General features: G+C 36.9%; 1 protein-coding gene across 1 annotated transcript in view; it reads left to right on the top strand.

The window, feature by feature from the left end:
• Window positions 1-18,247, top strand: part of LOC139117036 (collagen alpha-1(I) chain-like) — a 42,452-nt gene that overhangs the window by 10,860 nt on the left and 13,345 nt on the right. The window contains exons 17-42 of the mRNA XM_070679847.1: window positions 357-401; window positions 841-894; window positions 1,215-1,268; window positions 1,781-1,834; window positions 2,049-2,102; window positions 3,003-3,056; window positions 3,703-3,747; window positions 4,021-4,074; window positions 4,722-4,766; window positions 5,056-5,109; window positions 6,006-6,059; window positions 6,482-6,688; window positions 7,674-7,772; window positions 10,112-10,165; window positions 10,611-10,664; window positions 11,370-11,423; window positions 12,306-12,413; window positions 12,829-12,882; window positions 13,459-13,512; window positions 13,990-14,043; window positions 14,448-14,501; window positions 15,457-15,510; window positions 15,892-15,945; window positions 16,672-16,779; window positions 17,261-17,314; window positions 18,044-18,097. Of these exons, the coding sequence (XP_070535948.1) occupies window positions 357-401; window positions 841-894; window positions 1,215-1,268; window positions 1,781-1,834; window positions 2,049-2,102; window positions 3,003-3,056; window positions 3,703-3,747; window positions 4,021-4,074; window positions 4,722-4,766; window positions 5,056-5,109; window positions 6,006-6,059; window positions 6,482-6,688; window positions 7,674-7,772; window positions 10,112-10,165; window positions 10,611-10,664; window positions 11,370-11,423; window positions 12,306-12,413; window positions 12,829-12,882; window positions 13,459-13,512; window positions 13,990-14,043; window positions 14,448-14,501; window positions 15,457-15,510; window positions 15,892-15,945; window positions 16,672-16,779; window positions 17,261-17,314; window positions 18,044-18,097 (1,683 nt within the window). The remainder of the gene's footprint in view (window positions 1-356; window positions 402-840; window positions 895-1,214; window positions 1,269-1,780; window positions 1,835-2,048; window positions 2,103-3,002; window positions 3,057-3,702; window positions 3,748-4,020; window positions 4,075-4,721; window positions 4,767-5,055; window positions 5,110-6,005; window positions 6,060-6,481; window positions 6,689-7,673; window positions 7,773-10,111; window positions 10,166-10,610; window positions 10,665-11,369; window positions 11,424-12,305; window positions 12,414-12,828; window positions 12,883-13,458; window positions 13,513-13,989; window positions 14,044-14,447; window positions 14,502-15,456; window positions 15,511-15,891; window positions 15,946-16,671; window positions 16,780-17,260; window positions 17,315-18,043; window positions 18,098-18,247) is intronic.

Raw genomic sequence — 18,247 nt, forward strand, 5'->3', positions numbered from 1 at the left:
TTATCCATCATCCATGACACAGAGAGCATAAACATAATGAATGCACTTCTCTCAAAAAGTATACACAAAGACCACGCAAAGAATGGTTTAATTAAGATTGCAACCAAAGTGAATTATCTTGTCGTGTGTTTCTGTGATTTCATTTTGAAAATATTCAGCATTGAAGTCACGCTTTCCTCTGTGAGTCCGAACTTTTCAAAGCAGGAAACCTACTGCATGGCTTGGGTACTCCGAATTAGCAGCAGACGTGTCATCGCTTCAGGTGATCTGTGTGTTGCCTGCTGCATTTCTTTTATTGGGCGTTTGTAATTTGTTTTTATGACTCAATGTTTTTGTGTATCATGTTTTTATGGCAGGGTATCACTGGAAGTCAGGGTTCAGCCGGTCCGAAAGGCTCTCAGGTAAGTTGGTAACCTTCCCTCTACTCCCCTCCCCACTCCCCCAGGGATATGGAAGGTTAATAGGGGTGCACTGCTTCAGCTGTTGAAAGCAAGTCCGTAAGACCTGTGTGCACATAAAGGACACTCCCTTTGGAAGAACTTTGTTCATCATCCTAGGGGTCCTTCACAATCAAAAGAAGCATACCCCCTAGGAATATGTTCATTGTAATATGATGCAAGTCGATTTTTAGCCTGGCATCATGAAGACAGTGAGGTTCTTAGGTCGCACAGATGTCTGAAATAGAAAATCAGGAGCTTCTCAGATTTCTGTCATTTATAACATCTTTATCTAAAAACTTAATCTACATCTATTACCAAGTTTCATTGTACTTAAAATGATAATCTTTCTATTTAAATCTGTCAATTAATGCCAACATTTTTTTTTTCTTTCATCGTCCAGGGTAATCCAGGTATTGCAGGAATGAAAGGAGAACAGGGTCCAACAGGTCTTCCAGTAAGTGCGAAGCATCAAATGGTTCATTTCCTGAGAATATGTATTCATTTATGCAAAGTGTATGAATAAGCTGTATTTGCATATGCAAATTAGATGAAAATGACTTTTGGAGAATTTTCATTGGCTGAAAATTGTAACATGAAAGTTTGTATGCAAATTAGCAATTGTTCATTCAAGGGCAAACTCGTCTTCTCATCTGCGCTACTGTGAAACACTGAGCGGTGCCTGCAATATTTCTCATGTATGATTGTCACAGAAATGTTATGGTTTGTTCAATTGCCTTTCTCTCCATGATGTAAAGCGATTTTTCCCTCTTCCAGGGAAATAGCGGTCCAAGAGGTAATCCAGGTTCTCCAGGAGATGACGGAAAGAGAGTAAGTGTATTCAAATAATTGACATGCAGTCATCTGTATATAGTTTGTGTTTTTTGACCTTCCATATTTTATAATTTGGTGGAGTGTTCTTTCTGGACGAATTTTCAGAAAAGTGCAATTCCTGTAAATTTTTCAACTCACATTTGTGAGGATTTATTTTGAAAATGATGCAAACATTTTAGAACTCAACATCTCCCCACTTATTTATACAGATTTTTAGTTTCACATCTAGGCAACTTTGAGTTGATTTTACCACTGAATTTATGTGGAAAGACAGACACTAATTCCAACGACAGGAGGAAACTGCATTCTGCCGTCAAACGTGAAATGACAAAAATAATTTGTAATGATTTACACATTGATATGGTTAGTGAGAAGAAAAGTATGAAATATTTAGAACATTATAAAAAATTTCATGAAATGCCTGAAAACCTTAGAAAATTGGGTACCACGTGGATAGCATGCATTAAAGTACATTCTCATTGACATATAATGTGTTTTTATCTTCGTAGGGTGACCGTGGTGACCCAGGTCCTCCAGGCCCTGCTGGTACCCAAGGAGAATCAGTAAGCCACTTTTTCTTCAAAAACAGTCACTGATCTTTCTTTTTCTCAGAATTTTTACCCTGATAATTCATATTTTTCCTTGTTCTTTTGACTTTTGAAAGCGTGGATAAGGAGTACAGTACACCATTTTAAGTACAAGTTTGAACTGTTTCAATATCAGATTTATTTTGCTTCCAAATTTTTTTGAACTCACCAAATTTTCACCAAATTCTAGGGATCCCAAGGTTTACCCGGCTTCCCAGGACAGCAAGGATCCCCCGGACCCAAGGTAGGTTTAACCAAGTACTTGTCTATTCATGTTTTAGTATTTAGTTTAATTCTAGTATTTATCGATCAAATAACGCACAAAACAGAAAGTTTTGTATTACATGCATGGTATAGCGAACATTGTGCGCTCCTATGGTAACTTGACAATAATGTCCTTGGCTGTATAAACATCTTTCGATTGAAAGTGAACTGGAACTTATTTTAACTTTGACCACTTTGGGATTAAAAATGTTAAAATTACATGTAATACATTGGAAATCTGGCGTTAAGAAAATTGTGCATTAAAAAATTGATAAAAGTATGAGATTGGTTAAAACATATCGATGCGCCATTCGACGATCAAAATCATTTTTTTAACAGATTTTTGTCGGACATGGAAATAAAGCATATAATTATCATTTTTAAATAAACCACCCAAACGTTTTAAGTGAAAACTATGTTGAGAGGCATATAATAAAAACATGACAGCCCAAACAAGGGACTATGTACCCTCGAGGCAGGAGACCATTTGCCCTCCTTATGTCGTTCAAATGATCACCTACCCTCAGGGACATAATTTCACAATACCATCACTCTGGAAAGAGTCTGTTCTCTTTGAAAAGTCACTATTTCAGTTCTTGGCAATGGATCCGGTATATTGTTCAGTTTTTTGCGTGCTCGCTCAAGACAACCATATATGACTTGAAGGTCAAAAATTATGTAATTTCTAAAGTCTAAGTTGTTTGTTGGTCCGCCAATGTTTGAAACACCTATGGTCGCACTTCGCCAAACATTTTTACGTATGTAACTTTTGATTTCAAACCATCTTTATCGAAGAAAATTCCAAAAGATATTACAGTTCATGGGTTTACACACTATGTACCGTATATCTCCATATTTTGATTTTTTTTTTTAATTCCAGGGTGACACCGGAGACAGAGGCTCTTCAGGACCTTCAGGAATTAAAGGACCAGCCGTAAGTTATGTAGATTTCACTCAAAATGTGAACGTCTATTACACTCTCTCTGACATTTATCTCAATGTCTGTAGTGACATCCATTATGTAAACCATGGTGAAAAGATCATCCTATTCGATATCAAGTAAAAAAACTGACTTTTGTGGGATCTGCTCCAAGATCACACCGTATTTTGTCAGTCACCTCTCTGGAGTAATCATGGAAAATTAATCAGAATGTTACTCCATTATCAACATGTCGTATGGCTTGTCATAATGTCACATTACTGAAGAAATGACAAACTACGGCAAAATCTTTGATCTCACAATGACACGCAATACATTCTGAGTTGATTTCACACTTATAAAGGTATGACATGAGAAAGTCAGATTCGTTGATTTCACACTAACAGAAACACTACATGTCAATTGTGAGTCATTATACTACACTGATAGAATGTATAATATGTGAAAATTCATTCCAATTTATGTGCCACTTGAGATGAAAATATATTTACCGTGATTCTGATTCCATTGGATACAATCTGCTCAAAAAATGAGCGGATATCACCCAAATAATCCTCAATGGAAAGAATATAGTAATCCATATTAGTGTAAATACTGGTAAACACTTGTAAACGTTTGTAAACATTTGTAAACATTTCAGGGTGATCCAGGAAGACAAGGCCCACAGGGATTGCCAGGTCCAAGGGTAAGTATCGTCATACTTGATACTCTGCTTATGCTCCCATGCTATATGTAATATGGTGGGGAGTATATTTGCACAGTTAAAAAACTGGCTGAATTTTTTAAAAATTTATCAAATCATTTGATTACTTGCCGTCCAGGTAAATGACAGCACAAGTATACAATATCACCCAATCTAATCTCTTGAGACAGATCACTGGTATTTTTCAGTCAAAGTTTTTCTTGAATAAATAATTTCTGAATAACCGTTGTTGTTTCAATTATATTTCACTTATAGGGTATGACTGGTGCACCCGGTAAAGATGGACAGACAGGTAGACCTGGTTCTCCCGTAAGTATCTGGCAATGACACATTCGATAAATGTGACATTGTGACAAAACCTAGATTGTGACTTAAAATCATTGTTTTATTATAAAATGACATCTTGTGGTAAACGTGATGCATTGATGATGGCGATACACTGTGACAGAAACAGATCATGACTCAAGTTACGCATTGTGGTAAAAGTGACACTTTCATAAAAGGGACATTGTGACAAAAACAGATTGTGACGTAAAAATCAGTATCTGTATTGTAGAATGGCATATTACCGTAGAGGCGACACGTTGATAACATTGTGACAAAAACAGATCATGACGTAAGTTGCACATTGTAATTAGAGTGACATGATGGAAAAAGGATTGTGATTTAATGTGACAAATTGTGACAAGACGATGTATTGTACTTAATATAAAATACTGTTCAAAAAACGATAGATTGTGATGAAAGTGACACACTGGTAAAAGTTAAAGTTTATGAAAAAAGTGATATTGTAATATAAGTGAAAGTTTGACAGAAGACACATTTTACAATGAAAGGGACATTTTGTGACAAATTTCACATATTTTTCACAAAAAAATTGGCAATAAACCATCATGACATGTCAGAAGGCATTAATTACAGCTGAAAGTGACTTCTAAAACCTGTTTATATTGTAGGGTCAATCTGGTGATGATGGAAGATCTGGAAACCAAGGTTTGCCGGTAAGTTCAATCGGAGAAATTTCATGAAAATATTGAAGACGTGTATTAAGCAAGCTCATAACAATTTTTAGGTTCAGCATTCTTGCAGATTACAGTCAATAATCTTAAGATGTTCTGCATTTTAAAAAAATTTATACATTCGTGTGAAGGTGATGATTTTTTTCAATAAATATTTAAATCACTTGTGTTTCAGTGACCATTTATTGCTCTTCAGTAAACTTTTTTCATGACATGAGTTTCTTTTAAGTATCAAAAACTTACCTCTTCCCCACCACATTTTGTATTTCAGGGTCTGCCTGGTAAGAGTGGTATTATGGGTATGCCTGGTCCTAAAGGACCTCAGGTAAGATAAGTTTACACTGAACCTAATGGTGATGCAGAACTAACGTAATTAAAATTTATGTTTGGCTTTCAAGATGAATAATTACCAAGTATTATTTTTATTCAGTGAAGTGAATTATTGCAAGTATTGACTTTTTGTTCAGATAAATTATTACCTTTTCTTGACTCAAGATAACTTGCTATCATATAGAACAATAATTCTTTTAGGAATTTAACTGGTGAGTAGTTTTTACCTAGTCAACCCCTGTTTTGCTGGTTTAAGGTAGAATGTGCCTCAGGGACAGATATTTGGACTCAATTATTCCAAAATTTTTCTGATCTCTTGCTTTTTGAGGCTCAGTTTGAAGCTCTTGCATTAAGTAAACTTTCCACCATCGTAGTTTGCAAATATTGAAAATTTAATTTTTCCCCATAGAGTTCACACGGGGATAGCAGCCATTTTGAATTTTGAACATCAGTAAATATTGAACAATCTGTTTCTCTTGTACAAAATATTTGTATGGTGACCCCAGGTTTTATTCTTGATGTGGCAAAACTGTGGTTAAAAGTTTCCCTTGGGAAAGTTTTAGCAAAAATTTAAGACTTTGGATTTCAAGGCACACACTACCTTAAGTTGGAACTTGGTCAAGGAAAGTAATTGGGCTACATGACAGAGTTAGAAAGGGCTCAAATATAAGTCTCAGCAATGAATCATTCATACCAAATGACAAAGAGTCTAGTTCTGCAGCTTTACACTAATTCAGGTTTCATGTCCACCACATGTACATACTACGGTACAGGTATAGCTTTGCCTCGGTTTTTATTGATAGCAGAGTTGATGTCCAGCACTGATCAAATATTAAGTTCTGATTCATTTAAAGTGATTTTAATTGCAATTTTTTTATGTCCTAACTTCAGGGTGATCCTGGTAAAGATGGAAAGTCTGGCCAAACAGGACCAAGAGGACCCAGAGTATGTATATAAAGCTGACTTTTCACTTTTCCCTGCAATACAAGTTGTACCAAACTGTGCAAGTTTTTGAGCTAGTTTTCTCATTTGTTATCAAAACAGTGTTTCCACTGATACAGCTGACCCTATAGCTATGAAATGAGACACGTAGCTCATTAGGTATGCCCATGTTATATTTATCAAAATGAGCATGAAACAACTTCTTAAGGACTGGTTTCAGGGTTAGTTAACATTATTTAAGGCAGGTATTAAAAAAACGGGTTTTTGGAAAAAGGCTTTATAGAAATAGTTATCAAAGAGTTTACACACAGCGTACATTATCACAATGTATTATTACTTCCAAGGGGCCTGGCTACAAGGTGGCACCCCCTGGAAGTCTTATTTTCACATATTCTTCTGACATTAATTTCCATGACCATTTTTAGGGAGAACCCGGCAAAGATGGTGACCCAGGTCTTCCAGGTTTGGTTGGCCCCCGTGGTGCTCCCGGAGAAAGAGGAACCCCTGGCGCTGGCGGAAGTCAAGGTTTTATGGGACCAGCTGGAGCTCCAGGTGCACCTGGAGATGCGGGTCCAGCTGGTGAGGCTGGCGTTGCTGGTGATGTTGGACCACCTGGTCCCACTGGTCCAAGGGTAAGAAGCTGCCACCGACTTCCTTCAAGAGCGATGCTTTCATTTTCATTTTGACAATGAACAACTCTAATGAATGACCCATTATGTTGACTTTGCTATTTATGCAAATATTATTGATCAGTCACTGCTGTGTTCTCTTTTACAATGTCATGCTTTGCTGAACATTTGCAAGTTCCTGAAATTTTTCATTAAACAGTATCATCAAAATTTTAAGTAGAGTGGATGAACTTTTGCAATTATTATGTGCACAAAAAAAATTGTTACTACTTTCACATGAATTCAGACTTCCTGTACATACATTCATACAGTTTGCACAAAACTTTCTGATTTTGAAATCTCTAGATACGAATATATAAGTTATTGTACAATTACTCTTGAAAAATTCCATAATTCCTTTTTATGAATGGTTTCACCTAAAAGCTTTTCTTATTAAGTCTACACCACAAGTCATCTTAGCAATCTATCAACTTGGTTAGGTTTCTCTTGATGTACCGCCAGAGTTCTATCATGACTGAATGTCAGACCGAATATTGATGTCTGAAGAAAGAAGTTGATATGCTTGGAAATGAACTTTTACAACCCAGTCACCACTCTTTTCAGAGTTACCCACTTTGTCATCGGCAACACCACAGCCATACCTAAATAGCGTTGATCGCGATTTCAGATATGTTACTAAATATAGCTGCATGCGTGCGACGTTGCCTTAAATTTAGACAAATTTGTTGAAGTATGCGTGGCTGTTACTGCGGCTTGTAGTCTAAGCCATAAATTCACACGAATTAGCGTGACTTTTGGTAGCCAATATAACACTAGCAGGTGTTATTTTCATCGTTTATGCAGAAAATACGGACAAATATCTATTTATGCATATTAATGAGAGATAAACATTACGTCATTTGTGATCAACGCTATTTGATGGTGACAGGCGTAGCAACACAGTCTGTTTTTCTTTCGATGATACAAGAGTCTTTTCACTTTCCTTTAGGGTAACACTGGTCAACAAGGTGAACGAGGTCCATCAGGCGCTAGGGGTCCCCGTGGTAACGTAGGTCCACAGGGAGATCGTGGTGATGATGGCGAAAAGGTTGGTCTTCACGCTCTATAGCTCATTCAAGTTTGCTCACACTAACGTTTCTGTTGGTACTTTTTTTGCATACAGGGTGAGAGAGGGTTTCCCGGAGATAGGGGAAAAGCCGGTCCCACTGGGAGACGCGGCGTCCCGGGACCAGCCGGCGACCCCGGTACAGACGGCCAAAAGGTTTGCTAACCGTGCATGCACTAAATGGCCTTGCATGCACGATAGCATGAGCATGTCTGCATGTCTGTCAGCTTTACCTTGAATGAACTTTGACCTCAGTTTCATTGCCAAAATCGACAAAAATTCAACATTTTAATGAAAAATATTTTCAAAACATGTAAATGTGCTATTCTGATCACTAACAACAACTAACCTACTAGTTCTAAACATGACAAAGCAGCCAAAACACTTGGATCGGAAAAAGATCTGTTGAAATATTCAGTGACTTACATCTTACAAAATGCTGATTACACTCTCTGTTTGATTAAAATGTTTATTTCTGCTTCCAAACAAGACATGAGAAAACCACATCCATTCCCATTAAATAAAAAAATTAAATGTCTAAAACTAGATTAGTTTAAAACCTTATGATAAGTGACTTGTATTGACACAAGCATGTTTAAACTAACTTTCACTAAAATTTTATCCCTTCATTTGTCAATGGTATCTGAATGGTTCAACCCTGGGTATTTGCCACCCAGACATGTCACACCCGCCAGTTGGGGGAAGGGGTCAGGGTTCATGTCCAGGGGGTGACCATCCTAGAGCCATTGAGTCTTCCATGAGATGAATTTTCTCATTACTCTGACTGACAACTGTTCATCACTCCTTGAAACAAATGCATGTCATGGTCTTCATTCAGGCTTTGTGCAGATGCCTGCCTCGCAAACCAAACTCAGGGCCTCTCCTGCTTGGGTGTACTTTACAACAACAGCTCTTTGCTGTCCTCATGGGGTTGTTTTTGCGCCACCTTGTCTTGTTACGATTCTCAGAGTCTTATATGGTGTAAAAAGGATAAGTTAAGATACATGGTACAGAGTACCTACAATGTGTTTTATGACACACAACATAAACGTGGTCTTATTGTTTTCACACAGTTTCAGTATTTGCTAAAGCAACAAATGGCCATATGACTTTGCACTTAATAGCGTCCCTTTTTCTTGAGCTGTACATTACATCAAAGTGTGTGGTAGCCGCCCCATGAATATCTACGTTATGATGTGTGTCAAAATACACCTGTCAACTAAATAGTTGTACTCAATTATTAAGGTAGAATGTGCTTTGGGGACAGATATTCAGACTCTCGAGCTTTTACAATAGATTTTTGGTCTACCACTTGTGAAGGCTAATTTTGAAGCTCATGGAATAACTAAAGATTTAATGAGCTTAGTTTTGTGTCAGTAAATGTTGGTTAAATTGTTTCTCTTGTACGAAATTTTGTGCAGTAACCCCCTGATTTTTCATTCATGATTTCAAAAGGGAATGATTTAAAGTTTCCAAGTGGAAAGTTTGAGCTTCAGTTTCAAGGCGCATACTACCTTAATAGTGAGCTGAGTGTTACTGTGTTTTTGGGAATGGGTACGAATGCAAATCCAAGGGTGACTTTGCATGACAGTTCACATACTAGGTTCATTAAGGTTTCAACATTATCATCTGCAAATCCAAGTGAAACATGCATCATATCATCGCATAGATATATTTTCCGCTTTCTTTTTTGAGACATTCATGTGTTTGCGATCTGTTGATGTTCGGTTTGGGTTGACCTAAGGTTTGTGACCATCTCCGTAAATGGGAACTTCTGGAATGCTTTCTGTGCATGCACATACGTATTGTCAATATTTCCTTATTTTAAAAAAAAAAGATGTGTAAAGATGTGTATGTATGCAGTTTATTTCTCATTGGGTACATCTCATTGAAACAAACTTTGCAAAGCATCCGAATCCATAAGTTTTGTGTTCCACTGACAAATTAGTTCTAGTCTTTGTTGAATTCAACTGACAATGATAATATTGGGCATTACCGTACATACAGGCAGTGGTGACAAATTGAACATAAAAGTATGTAGATGAATAAGAAACAGTATTTTATAGACGAAAAACAAAGATGTTTTTGAACTTGAAAAGTTACAGCAAATTGAATTTAAATTGGCCACTGTGATTGTACATAGACTCTTTGGAGGATGTCTTTGTTGCATGTGATAGACCAATGTAAAATTTTATCAATCTGTGGTAAGTACTATCAACTGGTAAAAATTTCCTTTTGGCTCTGAGGTGATGAAAAATAATATAATGAAAAGCCTAAGAGGTGATTCAGTATTAACTCTGTCTTCTTATGTGGTATTTCAGGGTAGCACTGGTGCCACAGGTCTTCCAGGAAAACAGGGTGATGTAGGAATTCAGGTAAGTGGTGGAATTCGGCCATTTTTGACAAACAAAGTAAAGTTAAATGATTCAAGATATCTCCTAGGAGATATTAGGGCTGAAAGATTTCTCAGACCGACGCCAAAAGCTGGTTTTGAGAATTGTAGCTGTCAGATCCAGCCTTTTCAAATAAATCACGCTCTTCTGATTATTTCCATGCCAACCAAATCAACTCTTGACTCATTATATCTCACCATGCCAGCAGTGCAAACATTTTCAATGAAATGTGAAAACAGTGGAAAGCTTGCTCCAACTTAATTTTCGCTCTTCATACTGCTTGTTGAACATATATTTTCAGTTTGTGTAGGAAGTCACAGCAATTGACATTCACAAGTGACATATCAATTGTGTTAATCAACAGTTACAATTCTATCGAGTGTATAGATTTGAAACTGAAGTTCTGAATTTTTTTCTGTTTTTTTAGGGTATCCCTGGTCCACAAGGTTTGACTGGTCCTCAGGGAGCTAAGGGAGAGTCTGTAAGTAAAAATATGACAGCTTTGTTCTTGAGAATGTCTTCAAGAAGGTTTCTTATCGTTATTATGAGCTAAGTGGTACCAGACATTGAAGAATGCCAAAACATAGTTCAAATTTTTCCATTTAGAGTGTCTGATCTTTCTCTGTGATATTCAGCAATCTTGGATGTCCACTGGATGATGGAGAGTCTTTTTATTTTAGTACAAATTTGCCTCAACAAACTTTCTAGAAAGTTGGAGGGAAAACTAGTATCAATCCCATTATACCCTGTGTTTTAAATCATGACACTGGTTTGTTTCAACAGCAAAAGGAGATTCATTCTTGTGACCCTGCCAATGTGACATCTGTATATTTGCAGGCCAAGAGAGTGAAAAAATTTGAAATGTGAAATGATTCTTTTCTCTGGTCACTTGTAATCATACAATTAAAGTGCAATTTACAGACCAAACAACAAAGTTTGAACACTCTATCCTGGAACGGTCACTATCATCAACATAAATATCTTTTTCGAGAACTGTACAAGACTGATGTACCCTCTCTGCCAGGGTGTGACCTTCCAATCTCATCATACAGCGAGTGTGGTGCATTTGTATCAACACCAATTGATCAATTAAAAGGCAATCAGTATATATTTACATCAAAGTACTGCTGCCCTAGTTATTTACAGGTGCCAGTCATATATTTATTCTTGCATTTTTACATGACAGGGTGAGGTTGGAGAATCAGGTCCAGCTGGTATTGCAGGAAGGCCCGGTACCCCAGTAAGTAGATTTCAACTCAAGTGATCATTGATTTGCTGCCTAACATTTCAGAAGAAAAGTCAGAAGAGTGTTTGGTCTTTCTTGAAGTATGGATTGTACATATAGACTTTTGACAGAGAAACTTATTGTTGCTTGTATGGGTTTGTCAGGTATTTTACTCTTCTGACAATAATTGCCCAGTAAGAATTCTTATTTTCTTGTTGTCAAAGTTAGTGATGAGCACATCTCTTAATAACCCTCTCAGAGGTGTAAATTTTAGTGCAAACATTTAACAATTTTCACGAAATTTTTTTGTAATTTTTTGATAATTTTGGATCGGATTGACATCATTTTTCATGGGCTAGTTTTTTTTCAAAATTTTAGGAAAAATCTGAAGAAAAATTGTCTCGATCTGAAAAAAAATTAGCTGGATTATAGTTTGTAAAGGAGACAAAAATTGACTTTGGGATTCAAAAGATTAGCATTACAGGAAGTAATGCGTTCTGTCGCTGCTTGTTTGTTGAACCTGATAGCCCCAATTCCCTATGAACAAGTCCACAGTTACCATTGCTTACAATGGAGTTGGGCCAAACCATGTTGCTGGAAGGAATTTATACAGTCATCATGGTAACAAATCGTTTTATTCTAATGGTATAGTTTGAGAGTTGAACAGGGCCTCCATACGGTGCCTTCTATTGATTTCAAACACTTTCTTTCTACATTTTGCAAATTTGTATTTACTTCAGTTGGTGAATGTAACCGCTGGTCATTGTAATTCCTAAGTGAATATCAGATAATAGTACATTTTTATTTCATAGAATGATAGTAAAATTATTTCACATCAGAATGATAAACAGAAAGGAATTTTCCTAACAAAAAAGCAAACTTTCTCCATTTCCATAGGGTCCCAATGGTAATATCGGTCCTGCTGGTCCAGTTGGTCCTGCCGGAGAAAAGGGAGGTGTCGGTCCTGCTGGTGCCCCTGGTCCCAGAGGTCCAAGAGGAGAAGTGGTGAGTCTATTTTCTTGTGAGATGCAACATTGTGTAGAAAAATCCAATATTGAATATGCTAGCTGAAAAACACCATTTGCAGGTACCATTTGCTTATCTAGTTTTGTAAATGATAGCAAATTGCCTCTTTTATGGAGCTGCAGTGAAGCATGTTAAGGATTCATTGAATGTAATTACATTGGTCAGTGCATGCTTTCTTAAATTTTTCTGTCGTTGAATATGAGTGTCAAAAATTTCAACATAAATTATCGTCATTCAACGGGATTTTTCGAAAGCCATATCCCCCCAGCCTGTATATTTACACTTTTTCAGAGAGCATAATGATACGAAATTAGTCAAGTAGAAAAATACTACAGGACAATTGCCACATTCTTGAACAAATTTACATGGATATCCTTTGCTATTCCGTCAACAGGGAGAACCTGGTGATCCAGGAAGGGTAGGACAAACCGGAGATTCAGGTCCAATGGTAAGATAGCCAGTTTTTATCTCCTAAAAAAATAGCACTGAGTTCAGCAGATGCTAAATGCTTAAAGACTTCTATAAATGCCAGTTGCCAGTTCTGTGTTTTCATTTTGAGAAATCTTTGCCACAATTTGTACTGTATTTGCAAATAATGAAATACAAGAAAAGCTCTTATAATATCATCACGTGAATGTCAAAAGAGAAGAAATTCTTGTTTTTTGTGACAGAGTATGTTTTACAACAATGCGCAAGTCGTACACTCCGCTGCAAATGATGATATATCTGCTGTAACTGAAAATGAAAGGCACCAGTAAAGAGATTACTAAACAAATCCTTGGATGCCAATGAGAACGGTTTTCTTGGGGCCCTCTAGCTATGTACTGTTTTCATAGAGAGTCCCTAAGTTACTAATAATTAATGCAAAACGCAGAATCTATCATCCTTCTGCCTTTGTATCCATTTAAGCTAGTGTTTGTCAGCACTTTTCAAAAGAATTTCTGGACATGCTGTAGCAAAACTTTACAGAATTACATTCATTCTTTCATTGTACAAGTTATATTTTTTTTCACTATTTTAACAGGGAAGGCCAGGAAGCCCCGGAAGAGCAGGCAGACCTGGTGATGTTGGTCCTAAGGTAAACACAAATCGTTTCTGTTAAATTGCCTTTGATATTCCTTCAGTAAAGCCAAACATCAAAGGTTTCTAAGAAAAGAGTTCTTTATCATTCAACGGGGTCATTACCAAGTGACGTCAATATCCAGTCATTATTTCAAATAGAAAATTCCATGTTTTTTGAGTACATGCATTTTTCTTTCACCATTGTTTTGTACAAGACCTCTTGGTGTTACACATGCACGAATGATGATAATAATTATTTGTTACTGTCTCTGAGATTTTGAAACTTGAAAAATCCGCATGTCAATGGCCCTGGCCATGAGCCACAACAACGTACACCAGGACTATAAAACAGATCAAATCTGTTTCAAATTTCTACAGCATCTGAAGTTGAATTGTGGCAGAAAGAGTGTGTTTTTTTTCATGTTGTGCAGGTCACTGAATATACCCCTTTCAAAACTAAAGTGAGATTTACCTGATATGGTTTCATTTGTAGGGTGAAGAAGGCGAAGCTGGCGCTACCGGAGAAAAAGGTGACCAAGGAGATCAAGTAAGTAAAATGTGGATATAAAACTATACAGATATTTGTTGCAGCAAATGTAATGCATATCATTAATTACTACATTCCCTGCAGTTTTTACAAAGTTTCATGCGCACAAACAAAGCGAAGTAAAACTTGTCACCAACACTGTATGAAGTATTCTTATCAACATTCTGATCAGTAATGGCTGATGCATTAACACTGTATTTATTATGAGCCATGACATTTGAAATTTTCATTACATAGTGGATATAAGGAATTGCTTTTATGGGCTATGATGTTCAAAAATCATATTATTCGTGTGATCAGTTGTTTTCAATATTCTACCTCCCATCATGATCATTTTCAATATGTTTTTATGATGATACATAATTAGAAAGGTAATTGTAATAATTGGTTGTCTAACTTTCCAGGGTCCAGAAGGAGCTCCTGGCGAGAAGGGAGAGAGAGGAAACAATGGTTTGCCCGTAAGTATACACTTCATTCTCTTGGTTTTTTTAGTTCCAAAGCACAAATGCTCTGAGGAATCTATAAGAGTCACTCTGAGCCCAGGTTCACATCTGTTTGTTTTTAGCTCCCAGGTATATATGCACAGAGGAAACTGTGAGGGTCACTCTGGGCCCACTTCCCATCTGTTTAACACTTTGAGTGCTGTATTTTTTCCCATCTAAATTTTAGTCCAACATTTTACATATTTTTATGAACTTTTCTGTAATTTTTCTCATAATTTTGGACCAAATGGACACAAAATTTCATTAGCCTCAGTTTTTTATCAAAATTTTGGCAAAAATGTGACAAAAATTGACTGAGGTATATTTTATAAGGGTGACAAAAATTGACTTTGGCACTCAAAGGGTTAAGTCGATCTGTAAACTTGTAAATGTTGTGTGTCCATCTATTTCTGTCCACAATTGAAGTCAAAGTGCATTGAATCCTCAGCTGTTTTGGTGCAGTGACGTTGCACATTACACACATATACTGTCTATGGTGACAAGTTGAAAACTAGGTGTTTTTTAATGTAATTTCCGAAGTAGACCGACAAACTGTTTTGTTTACAAAAAGACCAAAAACATTCAGGAAGTAAGTAAAAGATTGAAAGCAAGTGGAGCGGAATATTCATGCTTTGGAGAGTCTTGCCCTAGCATCTCACAATAGCAACTCGATAACGTATGAAATTATTTAGATCAGTGGCTTCTTCATCAAATTATTGTTTATTAGAAAAAAATATTGTATGTGACTGTTTGAAGAAAAGAATGCCTGTTTCAAAAGCAAATTACTTGAAGACAGTGATGTTTAGGATTTATATTACAACATCAACTTTCCTTTTTTTTTTTTGAATTTTTTCACTTTTGCTGTCAGCAGAAAATTATTGTATGTTGATAATTCTCAGTTTGTCAAATGTAATTTGATTTCAATTTTCAGGGTCCCCTCGGTGGTACTGGTCCAAGAGGAACGCCTGGTGCAGAAGGAGTTGTGGTAGGTGTTCAATTTAATACTTGTCATCAGGTCACAGGTCAATTTCTCATCAGGTCGAAGGTCAAGTCTGCAGAAAATCAGGAGAACAAATTGAAATGAAGAATCGGACCGGGTTTTAAAAAACAGTACGAAATTGAGATTGTCAAAATATACTCTTTATGAATGAAAAGTATAACAGATATAAACTCGGATGAAACTTTGGGTGTGGACAATACAGGAATTATGTTTTTGTCATCTTAAAAGCAAGATATTCATGTTTGCCGGTTATGTTTGGTTAGTGTGAGACAACTATTAAATTAAGTACAAGCATTTGTACGTGTACTTGGTGCAATCTGTCTGTACCATCTTTTCACAAAGCTTTGGGCTTTATCCAATTGACAGGGTCCAGCCGGAGAGAAAGGTGAACCAGGTCCAGAAGGTACTGCTGGTGCTAAGGTAAGAAAGGCTCAAAATTTATATCAAAGATTTGTGCATTGCAAAGTTGTGTCAAAGCCAAATGACCATAGTACTAGCAAAAGCATGCGCACAAACATAAATAGAAATATGTGTATTTCCATGCATATGGCTTTGTTTGTACCGCCGTCATGTGATCTGTCTGAACACCACGCATCTCTTCAGTATCCCAGAGTAGAACCATTTGCAGGCCTCTTTGTTTTGAAGATTTTTGCATCCTGAACGGGATCTAAATTTTCTAAACAACTCCTTTTTCCTTGTAGCCCATCAAATGATGCCAGCTTGTGTAAAGATAAAGTTTTGAACACACTGAATTTGTATACACCAATAGTACAGATAGTTCAGTATGAACTGTGCATTAAAATATAAATTGATTTTGAATGTTCAAATAAACATGCTAATCCTTTCAGGCCCAACTTTCTGTTAACACCCCTGCACTGTCCTGTAACTGGTATATAGTGATTCAAACCCTGAAGATATTCTCTAAGAGTATACATTCAAGAAAATGTCTTTTCCAAGAAGGTTAGAAAATCTGAAACGATAAATCTATCCATGAGGATACCAACATGTTGTCAAAAGAAATATGCATATTTGCAAAAAATATTGAAGGGGAAAAAATTGAAGTGGAGCCAAGAAACTAACCGGACATTGTCAAAATTTTGTGTATTTTTCAAGTAGGTGTGATTTGAAATTTTTTTATCATGTCAGGGTGAAGCTGGTACTCCAGGAGACCCAGGAAGAGCAGGAGATCCCGGTGATCCAGGTTTGGAAGGACCACTCGGACCTAAAGGAGATCCCGGAAAAGATGGCAAAGATGTAAGTATACATGTACTCTGCATTATAGTCATGGATGTACAGAATGACGTCACTGTTCCATCGTTGCTCATTTAAACATGTCATGCTTCCATTCCTGTATTTTGTGACAAATTGCGATCAGCAATATGACGCAGGAGTGATGTCTGTACCAGCTGTCAATTAATACAGTCATAATTGCTGTAATATTGTACAGAGGAATATTTCCAAAATGAATTTAAAGCCGTCTTGCGTTGTGTGATGAACTGTTAATTTCATGGTGTGCCAGTGAAACTGGAAGGCTAGCCATATACTTCGCTGTCTACGTATTTGCCCTCCACAATTTGCATATACACGTAGATCAGTAATGACCTCTTGCTAGATGAAGTCGGACATTGCAACTTTGTCGTGCCCACAAGCAGCAGACCGAAAAAATATTTCAATTTCCGAGAAACTTCACCCTGAGGTAGCTCTCCATTGAATATCTCATTGTTTCTGATTTCAGGGTAAGGATGGAGAACCTGGTCCTGGAGGACTTGTTGGCGGCGGCGGAGCACCGGTAAGAATTTGTCCAATTTTATCAGTTTTGTTCACAACATATCTTATTAATCATCTTTTTTTTTTGAGTTGAATTTGCCACACGTCTGTTTTCTGACAGTGATTTGACCAAAAATAGGACAACTGCAAGTTCAAAAGGATTGTCAACGGTTGCTGGTTTTCCTGAAATAACTAGCCATGTTCAGACTATTAAAGCTTATGAACTGGCAAATTATCAACAAAAATTGAACTGGATGGAGATAGTTTAAGCAAAGTTCATTGAAAATATTTAGGCATGCTTTCAACTGAACTCAGCATGGCAGTTTTGAAACCTCTAGAAAAGGAGGATTGTAATTATCTATTATCACCAATGTAACAATCGATTGTCAACATGGACCCAAGCTCCGTAAAGGTATCCAGGGAACCGCAAGTAACTTTGGGTTTTTTGATATTCCAGCTTCATTAACAATCAATATTGCAAAGCAAAAATTAAGAATTCCCATTGACAGTTCCAGAAACTGTTGGTGGCCTCGGCCATTTGGAAGCTGGAAATTCCATATATACACTTTTTGTTGTATCTTCGTACCTTGCAAGAAAAATAAACATTACTGCTCAACCTTCATTAAACACCATTGTTACAGTCAGACATTTGTTCCTCAATAAAATTGAAGCAGTCTAATATTAGGATCTGGTCACCATTGGTTCATTCATGAATATTCCTAAATATTGATCTTTATCTTGTGTATTTTAGGGTCCAATGGGTCCCAGAGGTGTTGCCGGCCAAAAGGGAGAACCAGGAGCCACGGTCAGTATATGAAATGTTATGCTGTTCACAAAAGTTGCTGTGAACAGACCCATTTTACCATGTACCACAATGGGTTTGGGCTAAACCATAGTAGTGAAAGGGATGAGGACATCTATTATGAATCTGACAAGGGCAGCTAAGAGGGGTTCC

Source organism: Ptychodera flava, chromosome 18 (assembly GCF_041260155.1).
Source record: "Ptychodera flava strain L36383 chromosome 18, AS_Pfla_20210202, whole genome shotgun sequence".
NCBI classification, from domain to species: Eukaryota; Metazoa; Hemichordata; class Enteropneusta; family Ptychoderidae; genus Ptychodera; species Ptychodera flava.